General features: G+C 45.2%; 1 protein-coding gene across 6 annotated transcripts in view; it reads left to right on the top strand.

Moving 5' to 3' along the window:
* Positions 1-12,208, top strand: part of LOC311428922 (ceramide transfer protein-like) — a 109,650-nt gene that overhangs the window by 17,693 nt on the left and 79,749 nt on the right. For all 6 annotated transcript variants that reach the window (XM_084540135.1, XM_084540134.1, XM_084540137.1 and 3 more), the window contains exon 2: positions 7,913-8,029. In XM_084540135.1, the coding sequence (XP_084396261.1) occupies positions 7,913-8,029 (117 nt within the window). The remainder of the gene's footprint in view (positions 1-7,912; positions 8,030-12,208) is intronic.

The raw sequence follows: 12,208 nt of genomic DNA, 5'->3' as shown, positions 1-12,208 counted from the left end.
CAGCAACGTGTGCTTGCAGCCCAGAAAGCCAACCATATCGGGCTGCATCAAAAGAAGCATGACCATCAGATCGAGGGAGGTGATTTTCCCCCTCTGCTCTCATGAAACCCTACCTGGAGTACTGTATCAGCTCTGGGATCCCCAACACAAGAAGGTCATGGACCTCTTAATTGTTCAGGACACTGGTAGGGAGGGTCCCTTGGGAGCCAGGGCTGATGGGCAGCAGGGTCCAGGAAGGCTGGATGTTCCTCAAGAAGGAAGTTTTAAAGGCACAGGAGCAGGTTGTCCCCATGTACTGTAAGATGAGCCAGCAGGGAAGAAGACCCATGTGACTGAACAGGGAACTTTTGCTGAGTGTCTGGGAGAAAAAGAGTGTCTGGTGGAAGAAGGGACAGGCAACCTGGGGAGAGTACAAGGAAGTTGCCAGCACATGCAGAGAAAAAAATCAGGAAGGCTAAAGCCCAGTATGAGCTCAACCTGGCCACTATGGTTAAGGATTACAAAAAATGTTTTTATAAATATATTAACAGCAAGAGGAGGGCCAAGGAGAAGCTCCATCCTTTGCTGGACTCAGGGGGGAACATGACTATTGAGGATAAGGAAAAGCAGAAGAACCACCCCCCCTCCAGTTCAGGTGGAAGAAGTTAGAGACCTGCTGCTCCACCTGGACTGTCACAAGTCCTTGGGGCCAGAGGGGATCCACCCGAGGGTGCTGAGGGAGCTGGCGGATGTGATTGCTGGGCCACTTTCCATCATCTATCATCCATCATCTGTCTTCCTTCAGAGGGGGGAGATTGTTGGGTGTAAATTGGAACAACAGAGTACCATCTATGTCCTTTTGCAGTTTAGACATTTTAATACTACCCACAGTAATCGTCATGATTTCATTATTGAGTGCACCCTCAGTAAGTTTGCAGACAATACCAGGTTTGGGGGAAAGGTCAATCTGCCAGAGGGTAGGAAGGTCCTGCAGAGGGACCTGGACAGGTTGGATCAATGGGCAGAGGCCAATGGGATGAGGTTCAACATGGCTAAGTGCTGGGTCCTGCACTTTGGTCACAACAACCCCATGCAATGCTACAGGCTTGGGGCAGAGTGGCTTGAAAGCTGTGCAGAGGAAAAGGCTCTGGGGGGTGCCGATTGATGCTCGCTTGAACATGAGCCAGCAGCGTGCCCAGGTGGCCAAGAAGGCCAATGGCATCCTGGCTTGTATCAGGAATAGTGTAGCCAGCAGGACCAGGGCAGTGATCGTTCCCCTGTACTCTGCTGTGGTGAGGCCGCACCTTGAGTACTGTGTTCATTTTTGGGTCCCTCACTACAAAAAGGACATCAAGGCCTTGGAGCGTGTCCAGAGAAGGGTTACAAAGCTGGTGAAGGGCCTGGAACAAAAGTCTTATGAGGAGCGTCTGAGGGAAATGGGGTTGTTTAGTCTGGAGGAGGTCTAGGGGAGACCTTATTGCTCTGTACAATAAGTAGTCAGGCATTGGAAGGGGTTGCCCATGGAAGTGGTGGTGTCACTATCCCTGGGGGTGTTCAAGGCGAGGTTGGACGTGGTGCTTAGGGACATGGTTTAGTGGGTGACATTGGTAGTAGGGTGATGGTTGGACCAGATGATCTTGGAGGTCTTTTCCAACCTTAATGATTCTATGAAGCTGTCTGTTCTATTAGAGTGAGTCCAGATGAGGGCCATGAGGTTGGAACACCTCTCCTATGAAGACAGGCTGAAGGAGTTGGGGTTGTTCAGCCTAGAGGAGAGAAGGTTTTGGGGAGACCTTATAGCAGTCTTCCAGCACCTAAAGGGGGTGTACAAAAAAGCAAGAGAGGGACTCTTTATCAGAGAGGTAATGATAGGACGAGGTGTAATGGCTTTCAACTTGAAGAGTGTAGATTTAGATTAGATATAAGGAAAAAGTTCTTTACTATGAGGGTGGTGAGACACTGGAACAAGTTGTCCAGAGAAGCTGTTAATGCCCCATCCCTGGCAGTTTTCAAGGCCAGGTTTGATGGGGCTTTGAGCAACTTGGTCTAGTGGGAGGTATCCCTACCCATGGCAGGGAGGTTGGAACTAGATGATCTTTAAGGTGTCTTCCAACACAAACCATTCTATGATTCCATGATTATAAGTGTGGAATCAGGAATACCTCAGTCTTTTAGGATCAGTTTTGGCAAGGCTTTCTAACTGGAATGACCATGTAATTGCTTTTAACTCCTCCCAAAGTGCTTCAGAGACAGAGAGAGATATGAAGAATACTTTCACAGCATGAAAAACTTTGATAGCTAATTCCTCTGTATGTCTTTTTGTGAGGTTTCTGGAAGAAACTTTGTTGTGGTTTAACCCCAGTAAAAAGCTAAGCACCACATAGCTGCCCCCCCCCCCCCCCCCCCACACACACACACACACCAGCAGAGGATGGAAGGAAGAGAATTTTAAGTGCAAAAGATAGAAATGGGTTGAGATAGCTTGAGTGAAGCAAAGTAAAGTGAAGCAAAGTAAGCAAAGTAAAAGAAGGAATTCATTCACTACTTCCTATCAGAAGGCAGATGTTCAGCCATTTCCAGGAAAGCAGGGCTCCATCACACGTAATGGTTTCTTGGGAAGACAAAGTCATTACTCCAAACATCCCTCCTTCCTTCTTCTTTCCCCCCATCTTTTATTGATGAGCATGATGTCATATGGTATGGAATATCCCTTTGGTCCGCTTGGGACTTAACATTGCAATGAACTCCTCACCTCACCCCTGCTCCAGCCTGGGCTTGTCCATTGGTCACAGTCCCTTAGAGGTGTACTAGTTCTGGCCTGGCCTTATTCATGAACCACATTCTACCTTCTGTGTTGTGGACATATCCACAACCACTTCAGTGTGTACCTGCTCTGACATGACCTTTTCCATCAGCCCCAGTCCCTTCAGGAGTTCCTTTCCAACACCTGCTGTGTCATGGACATAGCTATGAGCACTTTGAGGTATTCCCACAAGGCCTTATCCATGATCACTGCAAGATGTGACTGCTGTGGCACGCTTCTCCACAACCTCTCTGGGACACTTGTGCCAGTGCTCAGTCAACCACACAGTAAAAATGTGCTTTCTGATGTTCAGATGGAGCCTCTTGTGTTCTGGGTTGTGCCCATTGACTCTTGTCCTGGCTCTGGGCACCACTGAGAAGAGCCTGGCTCCATCTTCTTTGTGGAAATCCTTTGAAGATAATTCTCACTCAGCATTGTGGAATCTTGCCTGACCCAAAGGATTAGACTTGTTTTTAGGTTTTCTTTTGCAGAGTGTTGAATGTGTGATTCACAGTGCTTTAGCTGTCTGCAAGATGAACATATCACATACTGTGGTGGTTTTTCCTCGCTGGGCAGCTGAACTCCACCACAACCACTCTCTCACTTCCTCTCCTCCTCAGAAGAGGGGGGAGAGGAAAGTATGCCTGAAAGAAAAAAAAAAAAAGAAAGAAAAAAGGCTTATGGGTTGAGATTATGGGTTGAGATAAAGATAATTTAATTAAAGGGAAAAGAAAGAGAAAAACAAAACAACACAACCAAAAAAAAAACAACAAAACAAAACAAAAAAACACAAGCAAAGGCCACGCGGAAGCACAGAAAGAGAAAAACTATTCTCTACTTCCCATCAATGACTGATGTTCAGCCACATCCCTGACGCAGGGCCTCAATACGCATAGTAGTTGTTTGGGAGGACAGACATCTTCATAACAAGAGTCCCTCCTTCTCCATCCCGTTTCCCAGTTTCCCACTGTAGTGGTTTTACCTGGGCGGCAGCTAAGCACCACTCAGCCATTCACTCACCCTCTCACTGTGGTGGTTTTACTCAGGAGGGCAGCTGAGCTCCACCACAGCTGCTGTCTCCCTCCCTCCCTCAAAGTAAAAGGGGGAGAAAAATACAATGAAAAGGGTTCAAGGGTTGAGATAAGGGCAGGGAAATCACTCAGCAATTATCATCACGGGCAGAACAGACTCAGAGTAGGGAGACAGTAAGATTTATTGCTTGTTACTAACAATCTAGAGAAGTGAGAAACAGAGGCAAGATCCTGGCAGATAACTGACAGAGATAGATAACTGGCAGAGAAGATAACTGACAGACTAGAACAGTGAGGAACTAAAATCAAACTCAAAACTTCCTCCTCCCCATCCACCCATCCTCTACATCCTGCCCTGAGCAGCGTAGGGGAATAGGGGCTGTGGTCAGTCCATAGAACTTCATCTCTGCCACTCCTTCACGGTCACCCTCTTCCCCTACTCCAATGTGGGGTCCCTCCCATAGGATGCAGTCCTTCACAAACTGATCCTGCGTGGGCTTGCCAGAGGCAGCAGCTCTTCAAGAACTGCTCCAGATATGGGTCCATACCACAGGGTCCATCCATAAGGAGAAAGCTGCTCCAATCAGGGTCCCCCACTGGCAGCAGCTCCTGCCAGGTCACCTGCTCCTGTTGCGTGGTCCCCTCTCAATGGGCTACAGGTCCGGCCCAGAATCTGTTCCTGTGGGTGTTCTTCGCAAGACACAGCCTCCTTCAGGGCAGATCCACCTGCTCCACCGTGGTCTCCTCCACGGGCTGCAGCGTGGAAACCTGCTCCACTCCGGTACACCATGGGCTGCAGGGGGACAACCTGCTTCACCATGGTCCTCTCCACAGACTGCAGGGGAACTTCTGCTTCAGTGCCTGGAGCACCTCCTCCCCTTCCTTCTTTACTGACCTTGGTGTCTGCAAGGCTGCTTCTCACTCCTCATTCTCCCAGCTGCTGTTTTTCAGTTTTATTTTTATTTTTTTCTCTTAAATCTGCTCTCACAGAGGCACAAACAACATCACTTATTAGTTCGGCTCTTGCCAGTGGCTGGCCCCTTATCTAACATGGGGTAACTTCTGGATTCTTTTCACAGAAGCTACCTGCAGCCCCCTGCTACCAAAGCCTTGCCACATAAACCCACTACATACACCCCCCCCCCCCCCCCCCCCGTGGGATGGATGAAAGAACTGAAAAATAAAATAAAATGAAAGCTTGTGGGTTGAGATAAGAGACAGTTTATTAGGACAGAAAAGAAAGGAAAATAATTAAATAATTATAATACTACTACTAATAATAATGTGTACTAAACAAGTGACGCACGATGAAATTGCTCACCACCCGCTGACCAATGCCCAGCCTATCCCCAAGCAGCCGGCCCCCCTGCCCTGGCCAGCCCCCCCATATTAATTGTTCAGCATGATGTCATATGGTATGGAATACCCCTTTGGCCAGTTTGGGTCAGCTGTCCTGGGTCTGTCCCCTCCCAGCTCCTGCTGCACCCCTAGCCTGCCCGCTTGCAGGACAGTGTGAGAAGCTGGAAAGTCCTTGGCTTAGTGTCAGCACTGCTCTGCAACAATTAAAACATCAGTGTGATATCAACACTCTTCTCATCCTAATCCAAAACACAGAACCATACCTGCTACTAGGAGGAAAATTAACTTTATCCTAGCTGAAACCGGGACAACCACCTTCTGTTGCTGAGCGTGATGTCATATGGTATGGAATATCCCCTTGGCTTGTTTAGGTCAGCTGCCCTGGTGATGTCCCCTCCCTACCTCTTGCCCACCCCCAGCCTGATGGCTTTTGGGGGCACGGTTTGAAGGGAGCCCTGTTGCTGTGCCAGTCTATTGCGTTTTATTTATTTCTCATCAATAAACAAAACATGGGTATTGTTATAAGTTAGACCACACAATTTACTGGTCTATTGAAATTATTTTATTAATCAAATAAGCAGACACAAGCAAAACAGCGCTGGGCGGCTGGGGAGTCTCCGCTCCACCATGGCACGCAGCTTCCCCTTTCCAATGTCGCTGTTTTATAGCATTGAAGTTCCGGCTTGTCGAGACTTGTTGAGACCTGTCGAGACCTGTCGACTTGTCGACTTGTCGAGACCTGTCCTGAGACTGCGCAGTCTGTTGTTGGGGGTCGTTATTCTTCCTCCGGTGATCATGCGTTGTGCTTGTGTTCAGGTGGGGGCAAAACAGGATGTCTTGCGGTGGGTGGGTGGTATCTTACAAAATCTTTGTTTTAACAAGGATGTTCACCCAACCCCCCTTCCCCATTTGTCCCCATGTTACAATGCCGTGAGTTGTGAAACCTTATCTCCTCAGTAGATTCTTTAAAGTCTCAAGGACAATGAACAAACCCCTACTAATTTATCACAGGTATATTACCAATGCTGTTCCAACTACAAGTGCAGAGCACAGCACTGTATGGGCTCCTGCAGGGAAAGTTACACATACCAGTACCGGTACACAGACCAGTTCTTATATTTCCAAAGATATTATTAAAATATTATAAATTAGTTTTTGTGGCCCTTCAGATTGCGTAATTTTTCTTAACCTTAAAGCTTGTTAACGTCCTGCAGTAACTTCTACATTTAATATTTATTGTATGTAGCAGAAAATTAAAAAATATATTCAGGTATACTTTTGTTATGTTTCTTTAAGAATTGTTTTCAATATAAAGGTAAACAGTTGTGCTTTGTGTTGGAGGTTTCTAAGGGACTAACTTTGAACTGGCGGTGTCATGGCACAGAGGAGATTAGATTTTTTGTTTTGTTTTGTTTTCCCCTTATACTTTTCTTACCATCTTCATCATAATGCTAGTAAAAGGTTTTTAGTATTATATCTGAAGTATGTGAACTGAAAGTTAGATGCATTCAAGTGGTTATATGGGGAAGGATTGAATGTACCTCCCAATTATCTGACATTCTTGTAGATGGTTGTCCTGGTTTCAGTTAGAACAGAATTAATTTTCTTCCTAGTAGCTGGTGGAATGCTGTGTTTTGGATGAGGATGAGAAGAGTGCTGATAACACCCCGATGTTTTAATTGTTGCAGAGCAGTGCTTATACCAAGCCAAGGACATCTCAGCCTTTTGCTCTGTCCTGCCAACAGGCAGGCTGGGGGTGCAGTAAGAGCTGGGAGGGGACAGACCCAGGACAGGTGACCCAAACTAGCCAAAGGGGTATTCCATACCATCTGACGTCATGCTAAACAATATATAGGGGTGGCTAGCCGGGGGGAGGGGGCCGGACTGCTCGGGGTTAGGCTGGGCATCAGTCAGCGGGTGGTGAGCAATTGTATTGTGCATCACTTGTTTGTACATATTATTATTATTTTCCTATTATCACCATTGTATCATTATTATTATTATTGTTATTATTATTTTTGTTATTATTATTTTCCTGTCTTATTAAACTGTCTTTATCTCAACTCACGGGCTTCACTTTCCATTTCTCTCCCCCGTCCCAGAGAGGGAGGGGGGAGGGTGAGTGAACGGCTGCGTGGTGTTTAGCTGCCGGCCGGGTTAAACCACGACAATGGTAAAAGTAGTTGGAGGCAGAGGGTGCCACAGCTTCCTTTAGTTCCGTGTCTTCCTTGTTGCTTTGCTATGGTTTGATTTTATGGTTCTATCTTGGTACTTTTTGCTATGATGTATGCATTCCTTCCATGTAAAATCAATTCTAATAGCAGTTAACCTTAATCACTTTCTTGCTTTGAAATTAAAAATAATAATTATTATTATTGTATTGGTGTACTTTCCTAGCTGTGTGAACTAGTTGCTAAAGGATTAACTTGGAAGTGTGAAGTTTTTGTCAATGTTTGCGTGGAACTTTTTCATGATAATTTTGTTTAATAAGAATGTATTAAACAGTTTGGTTTTGTATTTGAAAAGTCTGGCATTTTTCATTATGAAACTGTATGTTACTTCATTATTTGAGACCACTACAGAACATGAAATTTACAATCTAGGTTGAATTCAAGGCAATATAGAAGAATTTTTTCTATAATGACAGTATTTTAGAGTGTCAAAATATTCTGGAAAAAAAAAAAAAAAGAGTTGATCATTTTGCTAATTCTAGCTCTTCTTTCACTCTTTTCTTTCACAGCCACATGACTTTGATGAATGCAGATTTGATATCAGCGTAAATGGTAGTGTTTGGTACCTCCGAGCTCAGGACCCAGGCCACAGACAACAGTGGGTAGATGCAATAGAACAACACAAGGTATGTTTTTTTTTTCTGATTTCCTTTCACACTCATTAGATTTGGTGGTTGTAGAGAGTTGTAAGCTTCACTGTACAGTCATTAAATACTCAAAGTATATATGACAGATAAAAGTTGTGAGATTGAAGCACTGTGATAAATATGTTCTAAAGGAATTAATTTGCTTATCCTTCATTGCTAAAATTGTAGAGAACTGGGAGCTAAAAACTGTAAACCTTTCTTGAGTTCTCTAGCATGAAAAAGAAAAGGCTTGCATTAGTGGCTTTGTGTAATGGCTTTATCCATCCTTTCTCACTGACTGTTGATATTAAACTTGTTAGTCTTTGATTCCATTCTCCTAGGTTATTGTTCTGTTTTTAGAACAAGAATCATCATTTAGAAGAACAAAATCATCATTTAGGAGTTGGACTAAAATCATCATTTAGAGGTTGGACTAAAATCATCATTTAGAGGTTGGACTCGATGATCTTGAGGTCTCTTCCAACCTAGAAATTCTGTGATTCTGTGATCTGTTCCATTATTTGGCTGCTTTTACTGCATCTGATTACTGGCTCGTCTCCTTGTCTTCTAAGATTGATTAGTATTTTGGCTCAGTTTTCTTGATCTATGCTTTATCTCTTCCAATTGATACCAGTAGATAGTTAACTCTGTTATGTGTAAAAAAGATAAAAAATATGTACTTTGAGGAAAGGTCAAGATGACCCAGGCCTTGGAGATGTCTAAAGGATGATTAACTGAGATACTGCTAACCAGGAAGATCATTACATTGACATTCTTGAGGGAAACATCCTGACTATGCCTTTGAATATGTCACCAATCAACTTAATGTGAATAGTTAGTTGTATTGGGTTTATGTGGTAAGGTTTTGGTAGCGGGGGGCTGCAGGGGTGGTCTCTGTGAGAAGAATCCAGAAGCTGCCCCATGTTAGATAAGGGCCTTGCTGCTGGCTAGAGCCGAGACAATAAGTGATGTTGTTTGTGCCTCTGTGAGAGCAGATCTAAGAAAGGGAAAAAATTGCTGCACATCAGCAGCTGGGAGAGTGAGGAGTGAGGAACAGCCTTGCAGACACCAAGGTCAGTGAAGAAGGAGGGGGAGGAGGTGCTCCAGGCGCCGGAGCAGAAGTTCCCCTGCAGCCTGTGGAGAGGACCATGGTGAAGCAGGTTGTCCCCCTACAGACTAATTCTTGTGGTTACTTGAAGGGATGAAAGATATGGACTCCTGATGGCTCTTGAACAGGAGACATTTATTGCTATTTTTCTCCACTACATATACTTGCCCCATATGCTGTCCACATGCCTGAATCGGTCATACAATTGGTTAGAGACCCTCAGACACATGTCTCAAGCCAGCCAGCAATTGGACACTGCACAAAGCTCATATTTAACACTGCAGCCAAGTTATTTATCTTGACCTTGCTCAAGTTTTTGTTTCTACCACTTACTTCCTCATTATATCTAGTTCAGGGACGTGTGAAACAGCGCAAGGCTACTTGCGAATTCCTTCCCCTCAGTTACTTGTAGCTTCCAGTCTTTGTAACAGATGCTTGCTGCTAGAGCATTTGTGATGATAAGGTGAATCATACAATCATAGAACAGCTTTGGTTAGAAGGGACCTTAAAGAACATCTAGTTCCAAACCCCCCTGCCATAGGCAGGGACACCACCCACTAGCTCAGGTTGCTCAGGGCCTCATCTAACCTGATCTTGAACACCTCCAGGGATGAGGCATCCACTACTTCTCTGGAAAACCTGTTCCAGTTCGCCACCCTCCAAGAGAAGAATTTCTTCCTGACATCTAATCTAACATCTCCCCTCTTTTAGTTTAAAACCATTCCTGTCACTGTCTAACTGAGCAAAAAGTTGCTCTCCGTCTTTTTTATAAGCCCCCCTTAAGTACTGAAAATCTGCAATAAGGTCACAGAATTGTTATAAATGAAGTCTCAACTCAATCTGAATTTAATAATCTTTATAAAAGAATATTTATAAAAGGTTTAAAAGGCAAGTAAACAGTGCTGGGTGTGCGGGGAGTCTACACTCCACTAACACGCACACACGAACATCAAACATTCTAAATATACAGAACATTGCTTTTACATGCTAAACCCAAGTATGCCTATACAATCAGAAAAGGTAACAAACAATCCTTTAAGTTCCATGACTTACTAAACTCGAGTACGCCTATACATTTGTAGAATCAGAAAAGGTAAACAATCCTTTAAGTTCCATGACTTAACAGTCTCCGTTTTCCATTCCTTTTCAACAAGGCTCCCCTCTTATACCCTTCTCCCCACAGCAGTCCTTTTCAAAAACAACTTTTCATTTGTCAAACAACTTTGAATGTAACAACAACAGCAAACACCCAGAAACTTCCATGCCTTAATGGCTGGAGAACAAGCAACCCAAGACTGCATGGAGTCTCCTGAATCACCCTTCTTTGTTCCCTCTAAACTCTTTTACATTCCTGATGGCCTCATCGTTAAGAGTCTGATGTTGTCATCAACCACGGGGCTTTCCAACCCCCATGGCCACACTCCCACATCTCCCCCTTCTTTATTAATATCAACCATTTTCTCAACACGAATTACCACTCCATATATAACAGAATCATAGAATATCCAAATTGGAAGGGACCCACAAGGATCATCATGTCAAACTCCTGGCACCACACAGGTCTATCAAAAAAAAAAATCAGATCAAGTGTCTGAGAGCATTGTCCAAATGCTTCTGGAAATGCAGGCTCGTTGCAGTGACCACTTCCCTGGGGAGCCTGTTCCAGTGCATGACCACCCTCTCAGTGAAGAACCTTTTCCTGATATCCAGTCTGAACCTCCCCTGTCGCATTTTCAAGCCGTTCCCTCATGTCCTATTGCTGGTAACCAAAGAGAAGAGATTAGTCCCTGCCTCTCTGCTCCCCCTTGTGAGGAAGTTGTAGATTGCAATGTGGTCTCCCTTCAGTCTTCAGGCTGAACAGACCAAGTGACTTCAGCCACTTCTCATATGTCTTCCCCTCTAGACCCTTTACCATCTTTGTTGCTCCCCATTGGACACTCTCTAACAGTTTAATATCTTTCTCGGCACACAGTACTCAAGGTGAGGCTGCACCAGCACAGAGCAGAGCAGGATAATCACTTCGGTTGGCTGGCTAGCAGTGCCGTTCTTAATGCACCTCAGGATACAGTTGGCCCTCCTTGCCATGACGGCACACTGCTGGATCATGTTGTAGTGGTTTTCCATGGCAAGGTTTTGGTAGCGGGGTGGACCATAGGGGTGGCTTCTGTGAGAATAATCCAGAAGCTGCCCCATGATAGATAAGGGGCCTTCTGCTGCCCAGAGCCGAGCCAATAAGTGATGTTGTTTACACCTCTGTGAGAGCAGATTTAAGAAAGGGAGAAAAATGCTGCACAACAACAGCTGGGAGAGCAAGGAGTGAGAAACAGCCTTCCAGACACCAAGGTCAGTGAAGAAGGAGGGGGAGGAGGTGTTCCAGGCACTGGAACTTAAGTTCCCCTGCGGCCTCTGGAGAAGACCATGGTGTGGTGGTTTTACTTGGGTGGGCAGCCAAGCTCCACCACAGCCACTCTCTCACTCCCACTTCTCAAAGGGGAAGGGGGAGAAAATGTGACACAAAGGGCTCAAGGTTTGAGATAAGGATGATTTAATTAAAGGGAAAAGGAAGAGGGGAAAAAAATAAAGTTTGTCTTTTTGAAGGCCTCGTGGAAGTACAGAGAGAAAAGCAATTCCTCTCTATTTCCCATCAAACAGTGATGTTCGGCCATGTCCTGGGAAGCAGGGCCTCAATACACGTAGCGGTTGTTTGGGAGGACAGATGTTTCCATGAAGAGAGCACACCCTTCCTTCCCCTTTCCTACCTTTTATTGCTGAGCATGACATCTTTGATTGGTTTAGGTCAACTTCCCTGGTGATGACCCCTCACCGACTCTTGCCCACATCCAGTCTTCTGGAGTCCTGATGCTGTGCCAGTATTGTGCAGCAACAGACAAAACACTGGGGTGATACCAATGCTGTTCCACCTACAAGTGCAGAGCACAGCACTCTATGCGCTACTGCAGGGAAAGTTAACTCCATCCCAGCCAAACCCAGCACACGTGGTGGAGCACGTTGTCCTCCTGCAGCCCATGGTGTAACATGGCAGAGCAGATTTCCATGCTTCAGCCCATGGA

This window comes from Aythya ferina, assembly GCF_964211825.1.
Source record: "Aythya ferina genome assembly, contig: HAP1_SCAFFOLD_193, whole genome shotgun sequence".
NCBI lineage: Eukaryota > Metazoa > Chordata > Aves > Anseriformes > Anatidae > Aythya > Aythya ferina.
This window is presented reverse-complemented; position numbering and strand designations above follow the sequence as displayed.